Source organism: Electrophorus electricus, chromosome 17, assembly GCF_013358815.1.
Source record: "Electrophorus electricus isolate fEleEle1 chromosome 17, fEleEle1.pri, whole genome shotgun sequence".
NCBI lineage: Eukaryota > Metazoa > Chordata > Actinopteri > Gymnotiformes > Gymnotidae > Electrophorus > Electrophorus electricus.
The window spans coordinates 4,494,532-4,517,729 of record NC_049551.1 but is presented as its reverse complement, the minus strand read 5'-3'; the positions used below and the strand labels follow the sequence as shown (position 1 = coordinate 4,517,729).

The following is a 23,198-nucleotide window of genomic DNA, read 5'->3' as shown; positions in this document are numbered from 1 at the left end:
CGGTGGCAAGACCAGGTGCCAGTCCTGCAGCTTCCGATTAATTCCGCACTTGATCCCGCAGAAGCGAGGCAGCTGAATCTTGGCCACGGTGGGTGGAAACTTCTGGGAGCCGGAATGTTGGTGCAGGATCTCCATAATAGAAACTGTTCTTAGACCAGCTGTGGGCTTTCGCATCGTAATGCTTAAGGCTGGAGAAAGAGGCAGAGAAGCCGGTCGCCCGTCAGCAGTGAAGCAGGGCGAGATCTTCGTCTATGTGTGCCCGCCGGGACTGAAGGACCTGTGAGAGTGTGGGTGATAATAAGACACTTGGGTGAAGGGACTGGTGCATGGTGTGTGTGTGTGTGTGTGTGAGAGAGAGAGAGAGAGAGTGAGACAGTAACACCTGCTCTGCAGAGCAATGTGAAAATAAAACAAAAGGCAGAAAGATTCCTCAGCAGGATGTCAGTGGCGCTCTGGCAGCTGGTCGGGTGAGGTGACACTGGGAATGTAAATTTAGAGGCGACGTCACCTTGTCGCGGCTGAGTTGACTGAGGAAACGGAGCCCTTTCGTAGCATGGCACAGCTGTGAACGATTGATGAAAGGTGCTCAAACACGTTGCTACCGGACGTCTTCATTTGACGGCGTAAAAACCCTCCACCAAGCACGCATCGTTAGAAACCCCGATCTGCGCTCTGAACGGAATCAGGTTGCACGGCACCAACAGAAATACGACTGCTCGAAACTTGGCCCAAAATCGTGAGCTCCGCGAATAGATTGTGATGTCGTTATGTACTACGATTCTGGGTTTTGCGAGGTAGCCAGCAGGCGCTAGTGTCTACAGCACATCAGGCCCAGCACCAGTGTGTGTAAATCTCCTCGGGAGACTGCTTACTGTTATTGTTACTGTTATTGTTGTCGGGACGTGTTCTACATCCCGAATGGCCTGTAGTCACAAAGGTGCAGATGAACAAGCATTTTCCTCCGTCGAGGTCTCAAGGTTTTATGCAGATCCACAGAAGCATATGTAAGATCAACTGTATTTGCGAAAAGCCAGAAGACAGATTGCAGCGCTAGACGGTGAGAGTTGGATTCTGTCTTTCTGTGCAACCAGTAATTACGCCCTCTCACAATCTCTCTCTCCCTCACTCCTCTATCTCATCCTCACCCCCCCCCCCCTTTCTCTCACTCTCTCGCTCATATCTCACATGAAAAAACCACGATGCAGTCATTCATAATGGCTTATTATACTCGAGTCTGCTGTAAGAGGCTTGAGACGGCGGTTGCCTTTTCAAAGCCGTGCGTCTGCTCTCTGGGGAGCGAGGTCAGCATGTAGAAAGGGATGTTCCTGAGACCCGACACCTCCATCCCCTTTAATGACGACCATACCATCCAGACAGCGACGGTGCTAGTTAAGGTATCAAAATACAGGCAATGGGACGGCCGTGCAATCACCAGAGCATAGTGTATTAGAAAAGTCTTGTTTCAGTTCACAGAATTGTTCTGGGCGCAAGCATGTTTATTTGCAGACCAGCAGACTACCGAATAGCCCTTGAGTTGACTTCACGCCTATGCGTACTTATTAAAAAAAAAATAAAATTAAAAAAAAAATAAAAAAAAGACCTTTTTCCCAACTGCCAGTCCTACTTGATCTTGCATAGGCGCAAATGTTCCGCCGGTCTGATCGGCGCCAGCTTCCCGTCTAATCTGTCGCGGTTCGGACAGCGCTCCGGGCGCGTCTCCGTCACGGGCTCTATGGGTGAACGAGGCCAGATCGCTTTGCCTCCCACCGCTTGCATTATCGGAGAGCTCGCGGGTACAACTGCACCGTGGCCCGTGAGACGTGCTATCTGCCCACCCTCCGTGGAGGCCCCGTTAGATTTCATTTTAGATAGCCACTTCTAACAGAAATCCAGGATTTCTCACTTCGCCGGACTGCGATTGTGACAACCAGGAAGAGCTATTATTTAATTTCGTCTTTGTGTGTGTGTGTGTGTGTGTGTGTGTGTGTGTGTGTGTGTGTGTGTGTGTGTGTGTGTGTGTGTGTGTGCTGGGGAGGGGGGTTGGGCTCTGTAATCTTACCTGTGGAGGTCATTTCTGAAGTTGTTATAAAAGGCAGCATGATTACGTCGTTACGTTTTCTATTTCCAAGTAATTAAGGTTACACAATAGTGCAATATCGCCATCTTCTGGATATCTTGGTTTATTGTCATATAGGCTGTGTATTTATAGTAATGCAGCCTTTGAGGCAGCTTGCTTAATGACATCTTGCCTTTTTGATCAAGAGAAAAGGAGCTGGCACGGGACTAAGAGCTGCTATAGTTGCCCCAGCACTAGCTCAGAATGTATGAACCAAAAGCCTGGAAAACATACACACTGCACATTTCTGTGTTCCTTTTGTCTAACGCCATCATTTAAATGCCTTTGTTGCAACAGCTCTAAATCCCAGCCTGCTAGTTGGTTGAATTCCTGGATGGTGCTTTAACACACCAAGGACTTTTGTTTTGTTAAATATCCACCTTTTTCTCGTGAGTTCCATTAGAATCATTTATACTGCTGTGATTTAATAATGCTAAGCAACACTGGATTCTTTGTGCAAAACCTACTTGCACAGCCTACCTGAAATACCACTGTGCTGCTTTTAATGAGTAGCTTTAGCTCTGTCTAGGAGTGTGTGCTTGTCTGAATTGAAGCATTTGTAATGTCCGGCTGTATATAAATGGTATGCGAAGTAGAGGGGCACCTCTGGACAGTATTAATTTGTAGCTGTTGGCTGCTACAGAGACACACATAGGTAATAGTATAGGAGACACTTTCCCAGTAGAGGGCTAATGAGCACCAGTGGGATAGCTTCAGCCTCTCTGTGGGTGCTGAGGAAGAAGTTAATGCAAAGGTTGACATTTGGACTCAGTTGAATACACATTTGAACATCTCAGTTCAGATTAATTGATCAGATTTGTGCCGCTGGAGAGATACAGACCTAAAATAATCATTTTATTTTATAAAAGCAGAGTGGAATTATTTTAGTCCATATACTTATATATTATTAATACCAATTTGAACTTCCTCTAACAGTATTATGTAAGTTCTTATGTGGCTCGGTAGTTATACTCTTTAATAGTGTTGTGTTTGTTTGTTCTTTACCTTTGTTCTATCATGGCGTGTTCTCAGACGCCATCTGTAAATTCTTCAAAGGCTTTGTCATCCGGAGTTAGTCCTGTGGGGAGAAAGAAAAGAACGCCAAGTGCCATGCCCCCGTCCTGTCTTTAATAACGTAGGGAGGAGAAGGAAGAGAAGATGGTTGAACTTCGCAGCTCAGGGTATGCCTTAGCCTGCATGGAGCAGGTACAGCTCACTGTTTGCCATTTCTCTGGCAACTATCATGATTACAAACTACAGTGCTCATGGTCAGTAATGGGTTCTCACACTCTACTTATGTACAGCTCTTTTAATAGAAAGGACTATTTTGTTCAAAGAAAAATGGTACTTTTCCACATTATTTCTCTCTTTCTTCCTGCATGTCTTTCCTTTCCCTCTTAGGGGAAGAATATTAGTGATGTCCATTGGGTAGAAAGTGTGATTACAGATAAGACAGTGTATGGTTGTGAGACACACTTCAGAACTTTTATGATGTGATACTATCTGAACACGTTTTTAACATCGCGAATACTCATTAGAATATATGTGTATATATCTGTGCATTTTACATATATATAGGGAGAACTCCACTGTACTATCACAACAGATGCTGAGAGAGTAAAAACGTATACACAATAGTACACACAATTTGCAAAAAATAAGATGTTTCTGACAGAGGTCCTTCATGAGCTTCACATTTGTGTTATACTGGTAAGTGTTTCATTTGTACTGACATTCAGTGGGAGGTAAAAAGGTACGGTAATGACTTGGGTTTAGACACAGCTACACGATTCATACTATCAAATTCCATTTTATGTTTTTGTTTCCACCACTAAATAAGAGCTATTAATCAATGCTAGCTTCATTTGATTTATTCTATTAAAAAAAAAAACAGCTTCTTGACAACTCTTCCTACTGCAGGTATATTTACAAATGCCATATATGCACCAATGACCAAGGCTGATCTTGCCCGCTCTTGTAGTGCCTTATAAACAAAACGGCTAGAGCGTTGATAGTGCCATTACCCATCTTCCATGCAGCACTATTAATCTTATAGATAGCTCTATTAGGTTGCCATAAGTAGGCCTTCTGCACTGCTGGAAGACTTTCGTTTTTTTAGGCTTGGTGCCCTTGGGAACTGTCTAGCCTGGCTAAAAAAAAAAAAAAAAACACAAACACATCCTAAAAATAGGTATATGAGTAAGCAAAATGAAGGACAAGTAAAATGAAAGTGCTCTGGTGATGAATAGACATTGTGTGGTGTGTTATCTTTCCACTTCAGTAAAATGTGATTCACACAACCTTGTGAAGTTCAGAATCAAAAGCTCTCTTCAGTTTAAACAAATCTGCATATGCAAATTAGCTCTCAATGCCTGATTCCCCTGTTCAACAAAGGACTAATGACATGGCCACTTGCAATACATCTTCACCTGCAAGGTCATTAACTTTGTTTTAGGAGGGGGGAATCGCCCACATACAGATCATGCCTTTGCCCCAATAATTACAGAGAGTTCCAGAAAGAGCCAAATTTAAGAGCAAAGTGCATGTCACAACATGGAGAAAGACACCCAACTGTAGACAGCTTTTACGTGCTGCGTTCTCGTGCGTTTCAGCTTTTACATGCTACTAAGAAAGTCTGTATCATTCTACCCATGCGGGTCAGTCACTCTGTGGTGTACTGAAAGGCAATAAAGCCATCAAAGCACCTGCTGATCAAGGGGAAAACGGAATCCTGCTGTTCTTTTGCTATAATTCACAGTCTAGCGATTGTTTCAAGCCATAGATCTCAATGTCGATTCCGCACTACTGTCAACTTCTTTGCGTTTTAACTTTGATTTGCCCTCTAAACCCAATTACTCCTCGCCGACCTATTCAGGAAGCGCCTGGATGAACCTATGTGTGTCCTGAGCGGGCTGCCGTTTGATCTCTAGATCTGTTATTGCCAATCTGACTCGCCCCCTCCAAGAACGGCCGGCTGTGGCTGCTTATCCCAAAATGTTATTTAAAGCTCTGGCGGTTTCTTTTCCAAATCCACCAGAACAGCCAAGCCTTGCTTCATGTCTGCAAGCTGATATACTTTGTCTAAACACATGTCAATTTTCTGGGTAGCCAGTAATATTTATCTGCTGTGTGTCCTTAAAACATAAGATTTAAACAGATGGCACATTCCACTGAAGAGAATCGGTTTTATTTGCCAGGTTTATTATGCATATGAAGAATTTGTCTTAGTGAGTGTACATGTAACATTCCAAACAGACTAATTGGACACACTGGATTTGTTACAAATGTACAGAGAAATGCAAAAATATATTTTTAAAGGGTATGTAAATAACACATATGCAAAAAAGAAAACAGGTATGAGAGTGATATAAAAGGGTAATGCTGAATAAGTACACATAAGCAAAGTCGGAGAAGAACTTATAGTATAATATACAGACTGTGCAGGGTTCCCAGACTGTTCTCTTCCCTTGACTCTCCAAATGGCTTTTTAGTGCAGAGATTTGAAGTTCTATGGAAAAGTCCTAGAAGATACAGGAAACAAGGCACTGGTAATGGCCTCACATTCACTAATGAGCTAGTTCACGGGGAAAAGGCAAAGAGAATGGCCTTTTGAAAAATCCGACAGCTGGAGTAGAAGCCTTGAAATAACAAAGCAGAGATCAGACGAATCTTCTGAACCTGACGCACACGTAGAGGGGACGGGTATGCGGTCATATGTTGTAATTTCAAGCACTTCGTCTGGAACATTGCTGCAGACCGTTTACCACGGAGGAAATGTTTATTATGTCACGTTTTTACAGACTTCTTGCTGAGAGGTTGTTTTAAATAACTCAATTTTGTATCAGCAGGTGGCGCTAAAAGACTCGTAGCAATGATGTTGACTATCGCCGCTTTAATACCCAGATTTTTTTTTTTCACAGATTCATTTTTCACAATGTATTTATATATGGCGGTTTACAGAATCTTTTATATATTTGTCTTATATGTATTTAAAAAACATCACACTGAATATTTGGTTCAGTGGAATTCTCTTCTGACTGTTCTAAAAGAGAACTCAGTACGCATATATTTTAAACGGACCGTTTCGTCCAATAGGAAAGGCGGGTGGGCGAGCGCGTCCCTCTCCTCCAATAGGAAAGGCGGGTGGGCGAGCGCGTCCCTCTCCTCCAATAGGAAAGGCGGGTGGGCGAGCGCGTCCCTCTCCTGCTGCTTACACATACAGAAGTTAAATCCGAGTGCGCGCGCCGCTGGTGCGAGAATGCCGCCTGAGCATCCTTGTTCGCGCGTGGGGTGTTGCAACTTTCTGCGCCCATTTCTTTCCGGATTTTACGATAAGAGTCGCTTGTCTCTGTCTGAGCATTTTCGTTTGAATGGACACTAGGTCCTGTTAGCAGGATAAGAGATGATGGAATTCTGCACGCGTTTTATTCTCCTGCTCTCAGTGACAGGTAGTTCTGCACAAGGAGTTCGCAGTTTTGGACTGTCGTACGCATACAGACCAGAACTGTCGGAGGACGCAATACTTGTAGCAAACAACGGGATACGCGTGCCTTTTGGGAGATCGGTTTTCATTGATCCGATCAACGATTTGGTTATTGAAGTTCGGCCGGGTGATAGGTGCATCTTATCAGTGCTTGATAACGACCCGTTGTCTCAAAGACCAGGGCATCTTTCTCCCAAAAAGTTCCCGTGTGAATTCGGTCCCAACGATGTGAAATATTCGCATTTCGGCTCCAGGAGCCCCGCTGAGGACAGAGTGAGACTGCAACTCAGGTACGACACTCAAACTGAGACTATAATCATCCCCTTCATGCTGGAGGTTCAAGTCCTTTTCACGCAGCTGGAGATTGTTACAAAAAATATGCCTCTGACTGTTGATAAACTACACGGCACAAGTAATCCAATTAGCAGAAAAATACTTGAATTTGCATATGACCGAAAATCTGAGCAGTGTGAAGTCGCATCGTTGGCTGCCCGCAGCGAACTACCTAGATACGGTAAAGTTACTGATGAGAGAAAATTAGAGAACACGATGGATTGCGAGGCGTTCCTCGTAGCAGATATTCGCTACAAGCACACTTCTCTTCACAAGTCCCCAAACAGGGACTACATTCCAATGACAGTGGAGCTACGAAACCAAGAGAATATTGTACTGAAGCAAGAATTCTTTCATGTTATGATCCGCATAAAAGAAGGGCTAGCAAACACTCCTCCCAAACCAAGCCTTGTGGCAATGATGATGTTGGAAGGGGATCAGTTTGTTATGACAGCTTTGACTCCAGACATGTTAGCTGCCGAGGACACTGAATCTCATCCCGATGATCTAATTTTCAATATCACTTCCCCCCTTTCATATGAGGAAGGTTATATTGTGAGTACAGATGATAGAAATTTACCAATAACGACTTTTTATCAGCGAGACCTAAAGGACCTGAAGATAGCTTACAAACCTCCATCCCTGGACTCAGATACAGAAAGGATATTTCAAATTGAGATTGAAGTACTGGATACAGATGGTGGCATCTCAGATCCTTTTGCCTTTATGATTGTTGTAAAGCCAAGGAACACACTTGCTCCAGTGGTAACTAAAAACACAGGACAGCTCCTGTATGAGGGTCAGTCCAGGCCTCTGTTCACTCAGAACAATTTGGAAATCAGTGATGAAGACAACCTGGATGCCGTGAGGATAACTGCTGTAAATGGTCTCCGTCACGGAATGCTCACTGTTCTTGGATCCAGCGAGAAGCATTTCACTCCAGCCGAACTGCAGACTGGCACCGTTGTCTACCAGCATGATGGTAGTGATACATACAGTGACAACATCATTTTCAGAATGTCAGATGGCAAGAATGAAGTGGAGTTTTTGTTCCCTATTACAGTCGTACCCACTGATGATGAGCCCCCCATTATAAATGCTAACATAGGATTGGTGTTGTTTAAAAACCAAACATTACCTGTTTCTCCCCTAATGCTCAGTGCAGCTGATATTGACTCAGAGGATTCTATTATTAAGTTCAGCATTGAACCTCCATTCTCTACTATTGGTGAAGTGCTGCTGAGGCAGTCGGAGGCTCCAGAAGATCCGTCCTCGTGGAAATTCAATATTGAAGATGGTGTGTATGAGAAGGCTGTGATCGAATGGCTACAGAAGGACATCGCTGATGGAAAGCTTTTCTACAGACATACAGGGCCCCATATCACTGAGGCAGTATCTGATCAGTTTATCTTTAAAGCCCAGGATGATGCTGACCCTCCAAACCAATCAGATGAGAACATATTCTTTATTAGGGTTCTTCCTATTGATGATATTCCACCTGTACTTTTTCCCGGCACGGCGTTGCAGATGACAGTCTATGAGTATAAGTTGACTCAATTTAAAAAAGATTTCCTTCGTTATACTGATCTGAATTCTGAGGACAGAGACCTGAAGTATATCATAACTCAGCCACCAACTGACACAGATGAAAAGCATCCAGTTGAATTTGGATCAATAGTTTTAACAGAACACCCTAACACTGAGGTAAGAGAATTCACTCAAGCACAAGTGGACCATCATAAGATTTCCTACAGCCCACCAGACACTGATCTGGGCATCACAGCACATATTGTGCAGTTCCATTTCACAGTTGAAGACACTGCAGGAAATAGTGTAGAAGGAATCTTTACCATATTTCTGCAGCCTGTCAATAACAAACCCCCAAAGATAACTAACACTGGTTTTACAGTCTTTGAACGGGGCACACATATAATCACAAAAGCTGAGCTTGATACTACTGACTTTGACACAGATAGTAAACAGTTTTTTTTTTCTTTGAGCCAGACTCCACAGCATGGTCAAATCCAGCTTAGCTTTATTGATTTGGTCAAAGGAAATGCTTTCACCTTAGCAGATATCTCCGATGAAAGAATTTCTTATGTTCAGAATGGAGACGAGACAATGAGTGACTTCTTTAAACTGGATGTCAGTGATGGGGTTCATGTGGTTACAATTACAATAAGAATAGTAGTGAAACCCACTGATGATGAGATTCCAAATCTGAGTTTCCCACCTGGTACCATTGGTTCACACCTGGATGTGCTTGAAAATGGAGCAACTGAGATTACCACCAGTGTAATCCAGGGCAAAGATAAAGACACAGATGACCTCAGGTTGACCTTCATTGTTGAAGACGCCCCTGCATTTGGAGAGATCCTGGTGAATGGAATGCTTTCCAACAGGTTCACCCAAGCTGATATAATCAGCGGTTTGGTGGTGTATGCCCACACCAGTGGTGAGATTGGTCTTTTCTCCAAGCAGGACAATTTCAACCTGACCCTCACTGACATGTCTGATGACTGGGCATTAGGAGGAGGTAAAGTAAGTGGAGTCTGTGTTCTTGTCACCATTCTCCCAGTAGATAGCCAGGTGCCAGTGCTAACTGTTGTTCCAACATTTACTGTTCTTGAGGGTGACAAAAATACAATTGGAGGTCATCAAATAAGGGTTGAAGATGCAGACACAGTAACCGAAGACATTTTGTGTACTATCATTGTGCAGCCAACATCAGGTTATGTGGAAAACATCTCCCCAGCACCAGGTTCTGAGAAGTCCAGATCTGGCATAGCTGTCAGTGCTTTCACTATTAGAGAAGTAAATGATGGCCATATCCTTTATGTCCAAAGCATCCATAAAGGAGTTGAACCAGTAGAGGACCGGTTCTCATTTAGGTGCTCAGATGGTGTAAATTTCTCAGAGAGGCAGTTCTTTCCCATTGTAATTATCCCCACGAATGATGAGAAGCCAGAGGTTTTTATAAGACAATTTGTGGTGATGGAGGGCATGAATTTCATCATCAAAACCGCTATCCTGAATGGTGCTGATGCTGATATTCCTGCGGAAGAACTGACTTTCATCATTTCAGAACCACCCAAACATGGCTTCATCTTCAACCAGCTGACCACTGGCTCCATACCAGTCACCAACTTTACTCTGGAGCAAATCAAGGAAGCTTCTAGTATTATTTATGAGCATGATGATTCTGAGACCACAGAGGACAAACTGAGTGTTATTCTGACGGATGGAAAACATAATGTGGAAGGCACTGTCATGATCGTGATTACTGCAGTGGATGATGAGACTCCAAGATTGGCCGTTAACGATGGTTTGGACATTGAAGCTGGTGAGACAAAAGAGATAAACAGTAAGATTCTGAAGGCTACTGATTTGGACTCAGATGATGACACACTTGCATTTATAATTCGTTATGGTCCAAGCCACGGTGTTCTGCAACGCAAAACAGAACTTGGTTCTTTTGAGAACATCACAGTTGGCATGAACTTCACACAGAGTGAAGTAGATCAGGGTCATATACTCTACATTCACAATGGGCAGGAAGGCATCCGTGACCTATTAAAGTTTGATGTAACAGATGGCACAAATCCACTAATTGACAAATATTTTTACATCACTGTGAGTGGTATTGACATGGTGTTCCCTGAAGTTGTTAGCAAAGGGGTGTCTTTGAAAGAAGGTGGAAAGGTGACACTTACTACTGACCTGCTCAGTACCAGTGACCTCAACAGCCCAGATGAAAATCTAGATTTTACCATCACCAGAGCCCCTGTGCGAGGACATTTGGAGAACAACGACACACCAGGAATGCCCATTATGTCCTTCACTCAGCTTCAGCTGGCTGGAAGTAAGATCTACTACATCCACACATCAGATGATGAAATCAAGATGGACAGCTTTGAGTTTGAGGTCACAGACGGCTACAACCGTGTGTTCCGCACCTTCCGTGTGTCAATAGTTGACGTTGACAACAAGAAGCCTGTCCTTACAGTACATGAGCTCCTGGTGACAGAAGGTCAGAGCAAACTTATCACACCTTTTGAGTTGACTGTAGAAGATCAGGACACAGCTGAGCACCTTTTGAAGTTCACTGTCATCCAACCGCCTATCCATGGCCAGCTGTTCTTCAATGACAGCCATCCAGTTACCACTTTCACAAAGCAGGACCTGAATGAAAACCTCATCAGTTATAAGCATGATGGCACAGAGTTGAATCAAGACAGGTTCTCTTTTACTGTTACTGATGGAACACACGCACATTTCTACGTCTTCCCTGACACAGTGTTTGAGACTCGTAGACCACAAACCATGCAAATCTCTATTGTACCTGTAGACAATGGTGTCCCACAAATTGTGGTAAACAAAGGTGTTACCACTTTGAAAACCTTGCCTTCTGGTCACCTGGGTTACCTTATCACCAATATGGTACTAAAGGCAGAAGACAGGGACAGCAGCCCAGAGACCCTGTTTTTTTACATTACCAGGCAACCAGAGCATGGCTACCTAATCAACGTTGGGAAGGGAAATGATTCCATCAGTACCTTTACTCAAGGTAAAGTGACATTTCCAATATATCATTATCCTACCTATAGTTATATACCTCTGAGTTTTATGCTATGAAATGATATGGATGATGTGGAAATAATGTGTTGACAGGGATGCTCAAGTATTTGACAATAATAGAAAAAATAGTAGAATATCATAGAATATGTTGAATATTGTTTATCATTTTTCAGCTTCAGTTTTACTAATGTTTATAATGTTAGGCTGTTATCTCAGCAAAAACTGCAAAATGAACCTGAAAACATGACAACATGAGCCGTTCTTTTCACATGAATACACACACACACACACACACACACACACACACACACACGCACACACACATAAAATGTTTGATGCATTTAACATAAACTATGCATAAAACTAGTTTATATACTATGTATAGAAGAGGTGCTAAAATATAGAAACTGTATACATAAATAAAACAAAGAAATGCGCATATAAAGATAAACAGTCTTATATAGCCTACATCTGACTTACTTCATTGAGATCAAAACACGAATAAACACACCTTATTTTTCTCTGAATTGCATGTATAAGTTAAAAGATGTAGAGATCTGTGTGCTCAGTAGTGCATATAATGCAGTGCCTGTGACCACTGGCATCTGCTACACCTTTCATTCTCTTAGAAATACTCTATATGTATAATTTTGACTCTGGTCAGTAAATGGTTATTTAGGACAAATGCCAATGGATACTGACATGGGAACCCACATAGAAGAGTAAGTTAAATACAGCACTGTGTCATATTGGGTGCTCATTATATAACTTATTCAGTTTTTACATTTCCACAATATATATAAATATATATATATATATATATATATATATATATATATATATATATATATATATATATATACACACACATATATATACATATATATTTCATGGAAGTACCTATGTATGGAAGTACCTGTTATGATCTTTGACAATTTCTGTACTTATGGTTTAAATCTTTTGTTCATTTAATGAACAAAAATTAACTTTCACCTTTACTGAAATCCCACACTAATAGATGTGTCAGATATATCTGGTGAAGTCCCACACTAAAAGATGTGTTTAGCCTGGAGCCTTATACTCGGTCAGGAAACTAAAGCCTTCACATATGCGCCTTGTTATGATTCATGATTCATTAAGCACACTTTGCCTTAGAACACCGCTCTGCAAGACGATTTTTTACGTTAATTTGTTCTTTTATCCCAGTTAGCTCATCAGATAAATTAACCGTGAACAAGAGGGAAGTGTTTAATGCTGCCTTAATCGACTAGAAAAATGGTTAAAAGTCCGTTACCCTCAATGAGCTATTTTGGCACTTATCATTTATTACTTTAGTTTGTTATTGCTTAATTTTACTTTAAGGAGCAGTCAGTAAACCACTAACGAAGATGCTCACGTCGTGATGTCAATGTAAAAACACAAAAGTCTGCGTGGCAGTGACGGTGGGCCTTCATTTCCCAGTTAGAATAAGAAAACGTAATTACAAAAGAAAAAGATAAATCAAACATAGAATTATAGATCAATACACATGGAGTGTGCGTCTTCACTCCGTTCACTTAAAAGGAAAAAAGTTACCATACGTTTAATGTTAATTTCCTGCCAGAAAAACCATTTAGAAATTCACATAAAGGTTAAACTTGATGTTGAAAACTATGTTGTGTTTGCCTCCACGCTTATATCCCGGGCTTTTACCTTCTTGAATGAAGGGTAAGCACACCCGCTGTCGTGGAACGTCCCCCCCCCCCCCAAGTGCAGGGGTTTATTTGTTTGTAGCCACACCCCCGTGATGGCGCACACTTGTACGGGGTTTATCGTTAAGTGTTTGTCAGTCTATTTAAACCCCCGTCAGGACGTGCTTCACTGTTGGTCATTGTTTGTTAGCGTCTGAGTGCAATGTTAATATTCATATGTGTCTAGCCTGTGTTAAGTGTGCTGGTGTTGTGTGTGTGTGAGTGCCACCATTGTCTTTTACGTTCAATGTTATTAAATGTTTCACAAAGTCGGGGGAGTCTGTGCGTCGTGTTCCGCGCCGTGCGGCACTCGGGTGGGCTCTTGCTCAGCCGCTGGGACGCAGAAGTGGGGGAGGCCCAGTTAACAAGCTCGTCAGACAAACGGTGCAGCTTTTTTATTTACCAAGTCCTCGTCCCGATGGGCCCCTGTCACGTCCTCGGTGGCTTCCGATAAATATTTGACGACGAGTGGCCATGCTGGTGCAATGAGAATGGACGTGTTTCTCAATATAAAGAGAAGCTGTCTGTGTGCATAGGGAAGCGTAGATTTACAATTTCCTGAAGCTTCCTGCCCGTATCAATAATGTAGCGCCTGTGCTGGGGATGGGCAGCAGCTGTGAGGGTGATGGCATCTCCAGTTTTTCTTTCACATGCCGTTCACTTTTATAATTTCAGAATGAGATGTCAATGAGATTGGTGCTGGGAAACAGTCTTTAAAGACCTCTGCCTTGTCTGTCATTAGAAGAACCATGTCTGTTCTGATGGTTCTGAGACAGCTTTTTTGGCGAAGCATCAGCCTACACTTGTGTGAAAATTACTTGCTTGTTTCACTGTGAGGAGCAAATAATTGGAAGAAATCCCCAATGCAATGGCTACATGAGTCATGCATCATGATAGCCAAGACTCCACTGAAGCGATAAGACAGTGTAGCGAACTGAGCTCATCACAGATGCTCAATTCATTGAGCCTTTCTGAGACTGTTGGCATACTTACTATGTAGACTAGGTTCATGGATCTTCAGCAAAGACCAACATGAAATTTTAAGGCTTGCTTATTTACTTATTTATCTATTCATTTTCAGCTGACATTGATGACCTGAAGATCTGCTATGTCCTTAAAGATAAGGACATTGCTACCAGTGACATCTTCCAGTTCTCAGTGGAAGACCTTGGTAAGACACCTGTCACGTTCTCCTAAAACTGGTGATCTGAAGTGTGAACAATATTCACATGTATGTTTTCTTGTTGTTTTTGAAATCTCAGATCAAGTGTATTTTAAAAAATCTATTTCACATTGTGTGATGGAGATACTCATTTCATTCACTTGTGGCATAAATACAGGAAATGTTTTCAATGAGAAACCATGGAATTTGTTATGCAAGTACTTGCATAAACTGTTTAAAATACATAATATTTAATGTTAATATTGAAATAATAGTTGATATTGGGATAACTGGGGTTATATTGGGTTTAAGATTAAGGCAATCAGTTCCTCTTTGGCACACATAATCGGGGTGTGTGTTTGAATTTTCTTCTTCCTTTCTAAGAGGGAACAAACAGAACAGAAGTCCCAGTTAGGCCTTATAGTGGGGGGGTCTTTCGCTCACCAGCCCCGACCCCCTACTATTGGAATTAGATACTCTCCATCAGAGCCACAGAAAGTCAAACTGAGGAGCTGATGCTTAGTAAGACCTTCAGTACAAAAGAGTGTTTGATATTTAAGACCCGAGGCAAGATGGTAAATAATTGCAGCTTGGGGGTGGGCAAATAGACTGCACTCCTGTCCAGACTAACAATTACCCAGAGTATTAGAGGACTCTTATTAGTGGCTTGTCAGCATGGGGGGATGGGCAAACATAAGCTTTCACCCTACAAAAAAAGAAGGTTCAAACACTCTGGGTTTTTCTGTAAAAGGATGCCATAGCTGTCCTTTTCTCTCATGCTTGCGCTTAGCCCCTTTTCACATGGCTCTGATGGGAGAATTTGCCGTGTTTACCAGTTTGACAAAATTACTAAATTCCCTCCAGCACATTTAGGTCCAGAGTAATCTAGCCTCATGCAGGATTTTATCACCATATGCGAGGTAATTTATTCGCATGTGGCTTCACTGTTTCACTCCCACACTTCCGTTTACCCTGTGCCATCGCTGTAGTCCCGGGGGGGTTCTTCCTCTGTCTGCTTGTCACTCATCCCAGCCTGAGGGAAATATATCCATCCTGTTGTCCTCTTCTCCATCCAGACAGGCATACTGGAATAGAAATAAAGGGGCTTTAACTTTCGGAATGTGGTGGCAGAGGTTGGCACACCAGCCTGGTCTGATCTCAGACCTGTGGAGTTTACTTCTTCGAATTCTTGGCGGTCGCTTCGGTCCACCAGGGCCCGTGGCGATTCTTTTTCGTGAGAAAGACTCCGGCTGAGGAGGAATTTCTCATCTTTTCCTTCCTTTTTATGGCAGTGGACCAAGACAGAAGGGTGCTGCTGACTTGGCCTGGCTCGTTCTGCTGCTGTCTAAAGAATCCTCTTCCGTTCCAGACTTTGTGCTGTAATCTGCAGGTCCCACTGGCTGCTGCTCAGAGATTACGAACACTCCGCCATCTTTCGCTGTGTGCGAGAACAGGGCTAATTAGACAGTTTTGCAGAGATTCTGCTGCTTTTGGAGAAACTGGGCTCAGTGGTGCTTGAAAATTCTTTGATGACTCGGAATTCAATTTTACAGCCAGTCAAGCGCAGAAAGTGGCAGTGAGTTGCATTTTGTAGTATTGAAGCAGAATGCTGCCTTTTGCATCTCTTCTATGTGCATGTGAGCATGTGCAGGCTCTGTGCAGTCACAAATAGCCACCCATGGCTGGAAATGGACTTGTGTCGTTTCCATATCTGTCTGCAGCCAATATCTTGTCAGCCACCGTTTAGCCTAGACACCCCTTGCTTTCTTCCTGTCAGGACCTTATCTCCTTTTGCTTCAGGCTATGCCCTCTACACTCCGTCACACACCTATGCCCCTCTAACTGTTTTTGCAGGTACAGACAGATGCTTTGAGCAGAACCCCCCGGTTGTCTCTTAAAGGTCAAAACAAATACTGCTTTTCCTGGCTTGCAGGGTAAAGAAGTTGTTGTCATTCAAAAGCTACTTTCTCTATAAAGAGGGGTTTATTTATATCCTTTTATAACAAAGGGAACCATACATGCATGGTTTCTTGGTTGTGCACAGCCAATGTGTTTTTTAAACTGGTAAAGATTACGGCATGGAAATAATAACATAAAAACATAAATATGCATATTTACCTTTGTTGAGTGAGCACACAAAATGTTGTTTTTTTTCCTGACAATGTAATGAACTAGAACCAAAGCTTTTGAAAAGCAATATAATACACTTATAGGAAACATTAAAGCCCTGGCATCATGCAGAGTGCCGATGAGACAGCGGGAGAGCAAAGAGGCCCGTATGACTCAGCAGCACGGGGTGAGTTTTTTTTACCTCGCACTGCAGGACCGAGAGGTTCTGTTTCGTTTTTCGTCAACTCCCACTTCTGCCATTGTAGATTTGTCACCGCCTCCCCAGCGACAGCCAGAACGTCTCCCTCTGTACTTGGAGGATGATGGCATGCGCCTGAAAAGAACCCCCAACCTTTTAGCCCGAGGTTGAACCCTGGCGCCCTCAGGACACAAAAAGCCCCCAGGGCAGTGCTGCATGAAAAGCGAAGTCAATCCGAGAGGCGTTTCGCGGGAGCACAGCAGTCGGGTCGCATCAAATATTCACAAGTTGCTTTCATACGCCAGACGTGGGACCTGGAAAACCTCGGGTCACCGCCCCCCTTTCTTTAGTTGACGACCTGCCTCTTGTAGACGAGGATTCCGAACAGCATTTTTGGGGCACCGAATCTTTCCTGGACTGTATAGAACTGTATAGAGACTTGTGGTCTGGTGCTCAGGACTATAGAGGAGAGGGTGGAGCTGTGTCCTGCTGACCATGGGTGGAGCTGTGGAGCCATATGCCTGACCCAGTTCCTGGGCTGCATGCTGTAGCACCCTTGCTTAGCTGTGTGAGTCACCGGCTGACAGGAATGGTAACACCAGCTCAGTCTCCAGTCAAGTGTTTCCTTTAGCCTCCTGAAGCATTGGAGACATTTTATGCCACTTCCACATGTCTGTTGCTCTGCCCTGTTCAATCACTGAACCTACTAGGAAATGAAATTGCACGTTTAACTGGTTGGCATTGGAACAGCTTGCATTTTATTGATGCTAACTGAGGCATTTAGACTCTAAGATTATTGTAATGTACATACTCCCAGTTCTTTTGTCTTTCATATTTTACTGAATACTTTATGTTAACTGGGTTGGGTGGAGGAACTGATCTTAGCCTGCGATATTTGACACACATAAGCCCATACCCACAAAAGTCAGGAGAAATCTCATATATTTAGGAGAATTAAACATTCATAGATGCCATTTATTTTTATGGTGCCTCAATTTAGTTGTCAGTGAGAAACTATTTAACAGAATATTGGTGTAGCCTTTGAAATTGCACCTAGGTGTGATATCCAGGTACCTGTCAATCCTAAATGCCAAGTCAGCTAGTTTTAAAGTTAAACACAAATAGAAAATAAAGATTCAGACTTCAGAATTAGTAGAAGAGAATTACTGGTCCTGTCCTTTATTGCAAGTTAATATTAACAAACATGATTGTTAGACATTCTCCGGAGGGTACCTCAAGCAAAGAACCCACATTTCTAGACATTTGTCAGACGTGATTATGTATTCACCCCACCCCACCACGAATGCAAAGACTAATATGTAAAAGATTACATATTAGTCTTTGCATTCGCCACCATTACATCCAAACCACACATTAGGCAATATATGCAAACCGATATTCAATACCCACACCAGTTGGAACCTGTTGCCACTACAGTCCAAAAGAAGGCTTCTCTTGAGCTTATCCTAAAGAAGATTGTTTTTCTATACAGTCCTGATGCTGGTGGAGAGGTAATATATCTTACACTGAGGTCCAAAGAAGCCTACCCAGGATCCTTTTCAGAAGCCTGCAGAGGCCTCTTCACTATACGCAGATCATTCTGAAAGGACACAGAATCTCTATACCCCCTTATGCTATATGTCATTAATATGTCTAATGCAATGTTAAACCTCTTTTCCCTGTAAACACTCTTTTTATTACCTCATACTGCATCCTCATTGTTTTTTTGTTTTGTTTTGGGTTTTTTTTGTCTTTGCATGTGGTCCATGCAGGCATCATGCATGCACCATACATCTTATTTATGTACAATTCCTTATTTTTCCCAAGAGCCACATTCCTATTCAACTGGTCTCTTGGTTTAAAGCTTTCACTTTTATTTTGTTGCTATTAAAGATTCAGATCTGGGACTGAAATTGCCAGGGATGACAGTTGGTGCTTTTTGTCAGTGGTAATGGTATGTTTGTTGGGCCTCTAAAATTGTAAGCAATAATTAGTTTATCAGCTTGATAGCTTCATTGTCAGAAACCTCAGTGATTTTCTCCCACCCAGTAGCAGCCAGTCTTAAAAACCGGGCCTCAGTCCAGAAGACCTGAGATTTAAATCTCAGGACAGATTGGTTATGGAATTGAGCTGGCAAATGGGCAGGTTCTTGGTGGTGTTTTATGGGTGGTGGTGGACGACTGTCCAGGGATGGTGTCTTGGAGGCAACCTGGCTCTCTCCCAACCTGTGTCTCTCAGTCCATATTAGTTTGGGGAGAGGATAGACAGTGAGAGAATTTCTTTTTGGATTGCACAAATGAGGCCACATGCTGTTCTAAGCAGAAGTGGAGATTCCTTCCATTTTGGCAGAACAGCCAGTCTCTGACATGCTTGTAAATCAGCATGGAGATGTTTAAGGTCCCCCTGAGGTTCCGTCATCTGACAGTCTGTTGGAGGTTATCTGCTCACGCTGGCATTGAGGCTGCTCCTCTGCAGAACAGAGGAATCACATTAGATAAATAATTTCTTGGATGTTTTTCTTTTCCCTCTGCATGGCGAAGTTCTGTCAGTGGGCGGTGTGGGTGTGTGAACGGTGGGAAGTTGTGTACGTGTTTTCAAAACTCTTAATGAAGAAAACACTTTATTAAATTGTTGTTTCCCATCATTTATAATTCTGCATAGCCTCACTGCTGGAGTTTGTACTTTTTGAAATTTGAGCCATGCATGATTGTAACTAATTGTAAACAGTAAATTAAACAAGGTATGAGGCTGAAAAATACTGAATGTATTAACTCTGTTGTAGTCATACAAGGGCTTGGGAAAAAACATGTTGGTACATTTGTTGGGTGGTGTCTACATTAGCCTACATTATATAGTCTTAATTGCTGTTAATCAAAGTTAGTAGCCAAGTGGCTGCATAAAGTCTGTTTTGTTTTGTTTTTCTCTTTGTTGTGTTGGAACAAATTTTTCCTAGAGTCAGAGAAACAGTGTTTCTGCTTTATTTTTTCCAAGGAGAGGGAGTTCAGGTAGCACTTATTCTGCTCCTTCCCGCTCACTCACTGTGACAACCTGATGGCCTCTCATTGGCTGCTGAAGCCCTCGGAACTCTCCGCGTCCAGAGGACCGAAATGTACCCAGCTTCTGGCTCCATGTCCATCCATTTCTAATGGCTCTGCTGCCTTACTTCACACTCACACATCACATCTGAAGCTATAAATACAAAATCTTGACACTTCTCCCAGCATAGAGATGGCTGTAGGAATAATAACATATAGTATAGTAAACTTTATTTATATAATACTTTATTATAGAAAAGTTCCTAAAATGCTTTGTAATGCTTTACATTTCAAAGACAAAATGAATTAAAATAAAATGAATAATTAAAACTTAAGTATTGCAAAAGAATGATCATTTTTAAACAGAATCATTATTGAAAAACAACTTTAAAGAAGTCATTAAAAAAAATGTGTTAACATAATTTTCACAAGTGCTAAGTGTGACAGTAGCTCTCAGACTGTCAAGGAAAGAATTTCAGATTTTGTTGTTGTATCTGAGAGCGATTTCGCAAGCCTGAGTAGAGGCACAAGGACAGCAGGGGTGGTGTTAGTCTGCATCATGGAGCTTCTCTGCTGCTGAGTCAGGCTTCCCTGGCAGTCCTGGGCCAAATTAGGCTGCTTATCAAATTATTTCAAGTTTAGTCAGAATCTTTGAGCATGTCAGTCGATTTTGCGTTGATGCATAATGCATACCCAACACTTACGATGTGAGTGGGAGGATGTGGTAAGGTGGATTGGGATTGGTTCTCCTGTAGCGCTCACTCTCGGGAGGGAGGAGACTTCAAGCCCCCATGAGTCACACTGAGATCTGAGATAATTAAATAGCTAGAGGCAGCTGGGCACCGCACACATTTTTTTTTGATGCCTGGGAAAATCACATTTGTTGATTCCAGCCAGCCAGTTAAATCTCTAGAGAGATCCGCTGACCGGTTCCATGAATCCTGGATTTGACTAGTGGATTCAAGCTGGAGAAATTTCCCCAACGCTTAGGCAATTTTCAGATAGAAAAGCGTTTATTAGTGAAGAGAGAACCACCCCTTCTCCCTGTCAATTTGAGATGACACAGTGGCCTTGTGCTTCTCCTGCATATTTTGCTAAACAAAGCCAGCCGTGTGTGAGCCGCAGTGCAGCTCACATCTTTAATTCAGACGTCATGTTTGGAAGGCTGAGCTGTACGGCACACTAAGTAGTTGTGTGTGGTCGGCCACTTAGTGACCTCTGTGACACACTTGGCTGGCTTCTTGGCCAGCTCTGATGCACTTGCCAAAGCTCTCTGCTGCCTGATCTGGCCACTAATTTTGCAATTCCCCTTTTTCATGGTCATGAAATGCCCAAAATCTGCAGTATCTTTAGACATATTGTCTTAATGGATGGCAGCAAAAATTGGGAAAGAGTGGTGAGAGGTGATAGAGGTTAATTATTTTATGACAGTACAATATGTCTCCAGTTCTATTGCATTACATAGCAAATGCATAATAAAAAATGTACAGATGTAATACAAATGTAATACATAAATGATTTATCAACAAAGCAATGTCCTTGTTGGTAATAAATGTGTCATCGTTTTGGCTTACCCTTATTTCTAGTTGTGCCTATTTTCGTTCAGACCTTCAGTAAGCGCTGACACATTTCTTGCAGTCAGCATACCCTTGTACTGAGCCGCATCTAGAGGGCTGGAAGTACCATGGTGTTGGAGATGTTCTTGGAGATGTGGGGATGTTTGATGTCAGCCGGGAACCCTGAAGCAATGCGCTAGCCGAGGCTTGAGAGTATACAAGGCGAGGCTGCAGCTAGGCCCAGCAAGCTGGCAAAGAGAGCATGGTGGCTGATGATTATGCACTAAATTTAATGCTTACTTGAATCACTGTGACCGAAATCCCAGTCGGCTCTGCAATAGCGCGGAGCTTGGCATGCATGAGGAGTAGACAGAGCTAGAACTTTTATGTTTATGCACATATGGATTTTTGAGCCATGACGTGAGTGTGTGTGTGTTTCTGTGTGCGTGTGTATGTTTTATCTGTCTAGTCTTAGGGTAGAACGCATATGTGAGATGAGCTGAGACTCTGAGGGTCTTTAATTGAAACCGCCATTGCTGAACTTTGTATTTGCTTTGAAAAGGTCCTGCTTGTCTTTCCTTTTCTGACCTTTGTATTCTGGGAAATCTGTGCTTGGTGTTCCTGGTATTCCTCTGAATCCATGGTGACCTGCAATGGGATCTGCCTCTGAATGTAACCAGATGCCTACTGTCAAAACCTCACACACAATGCTTCATAATGTGCAGGTTTGTTCACAGAGCAAATGACCAACTTGCCAATTTGACAGAAAGAACACGTCCCTGTTTATCAGCCGTTTTGTCATACATGTATCATACATTCCTGATTTTGCGCCAAGACAACTTAGGCCTAATGATTCATTTTCTGACATCACATTTAGAAATGCCATGGGAATGGAGAAGGGAGCTGACGCAGTGTGTATAAAGTGTTTGTGGGCTACTGTGGTTCTCCAGGAGGGAACAAGCTGAAGGGACAGAGCTTGCGTGTGGACTGGGCTTGGATCTCCCTGCAGAGGCCCAGCTACGTAGTGGACGAGCAGGCCGGGATGCTGCAGGTGGAGCTCCGGCGGCGAGGCTACCTCGGCGAGACCTCCTTCGTAGGTGAGTGCATGATGGACGAGTCCTAGTTCCACGCTCTTCCTTGTCTCTCCTGTCCATTCCCTCGCAATGCCTGGCCAGCGGGCAGCGCCATAGCAGGAGACGCCCGTTATATTTGTTGTGGATGATTTTTGTGTGTGTTCGTGATTTTTGCTGAATGTTTCAGACTGTGCGGATTCAGAGAGTTGACATGAACCCAAATGAAAAACAGTGCTAGTTTCAATCACCAGACTACGCAGGATATAACAGAATTTCAACTGCAAATCCTCATCACTCAGTTGAGTCTGTGCTCTCAGCATGAGCTGTTATTGCATTGGCTTTCTTGTGGTGGTTTTTAATCCACTGTTTGAGATGTTTTTGTAAGTCTCAGGGACTGAGATGAAAGCTTGCATTCTCTAGTAGTTGTAGAATAGGCAGAACGACTGCACACGTGTGTGCACCTCCTTATCGCTCCTTGCCATGAAGCACGGACTCTGCAAGGTCCACATTCACATCACTGAGGGGCTTGATTCATACACTGTGGGTGTGAGTCTTCAAACACACAAGACTGTTTAATCAGAAAATAGAAGGCAGTAGAATTCAAAAACTGCAGCAGGCTCCCAGTACTGCACATTGTCTTACTGTACAATGACAAAACTCATGAACAGTTTGACAAATTTAGGCCCATCAGTCAGCTTGTTAGATACCCCGATGTTTTCATCCAATTCAATAACCTGTGTACTTGGCCTGATGGCATTAAAGCTGTTTTTAGATCTACTACAGGCAACTGAAGACTTGCTGTAAATATCTTTAACTCATCACGC

The 23,198-nt window shown here is 42.8% G+C and overlaps 1 protein-coding gene and 1 long non-coding RNA gene across 2 annotated transcripts in view; one reads left to right on the top strand and one right to left on the bottom strand.

Annotated features, from left to right (window-relative positions):
- Positions 1–6,384: 6,384 nt before the first annotated feature.
- Positions 6,385–23,198, top strand: part of LOC113571760 (FRAS1-related extracellular matrix protein 2-like) — a 42,554-nt gene continuing 25,740 nt past the window's right edge. Inside the window, exons 1-3 of the mRNA XM_035535428.1 lie at positions 6,385–11,499; positions 14,322–14,411; positions 22,252–22,398. Coding sequence (XP_035391321.1) covers positions 6,519–11,499; positions 14,322–14,411; positions 22,252–22,398 — 5,218 coding nt within the window. The 5' untranslated portion in view covers positions 6,385–6,518. The remainder of the gene's footprint in view (positions 11,500–14,321; positions 14,412–22,251; positions 22,399–23,198) is intronic.
- Positions 14,548–17,146, bottom strand: LOC118242823. Its single transcript, XR_004777068.1, has 3 exons — positions 16,714–17,146; positions 15,374–15,487; positions 14,548–14,781 (listed from the first exon to the last, which is right to left on the bottom strand). It is a non-coding gene; the product is annotated as an uncharacterized LOC118242823 (long non-coding RNA).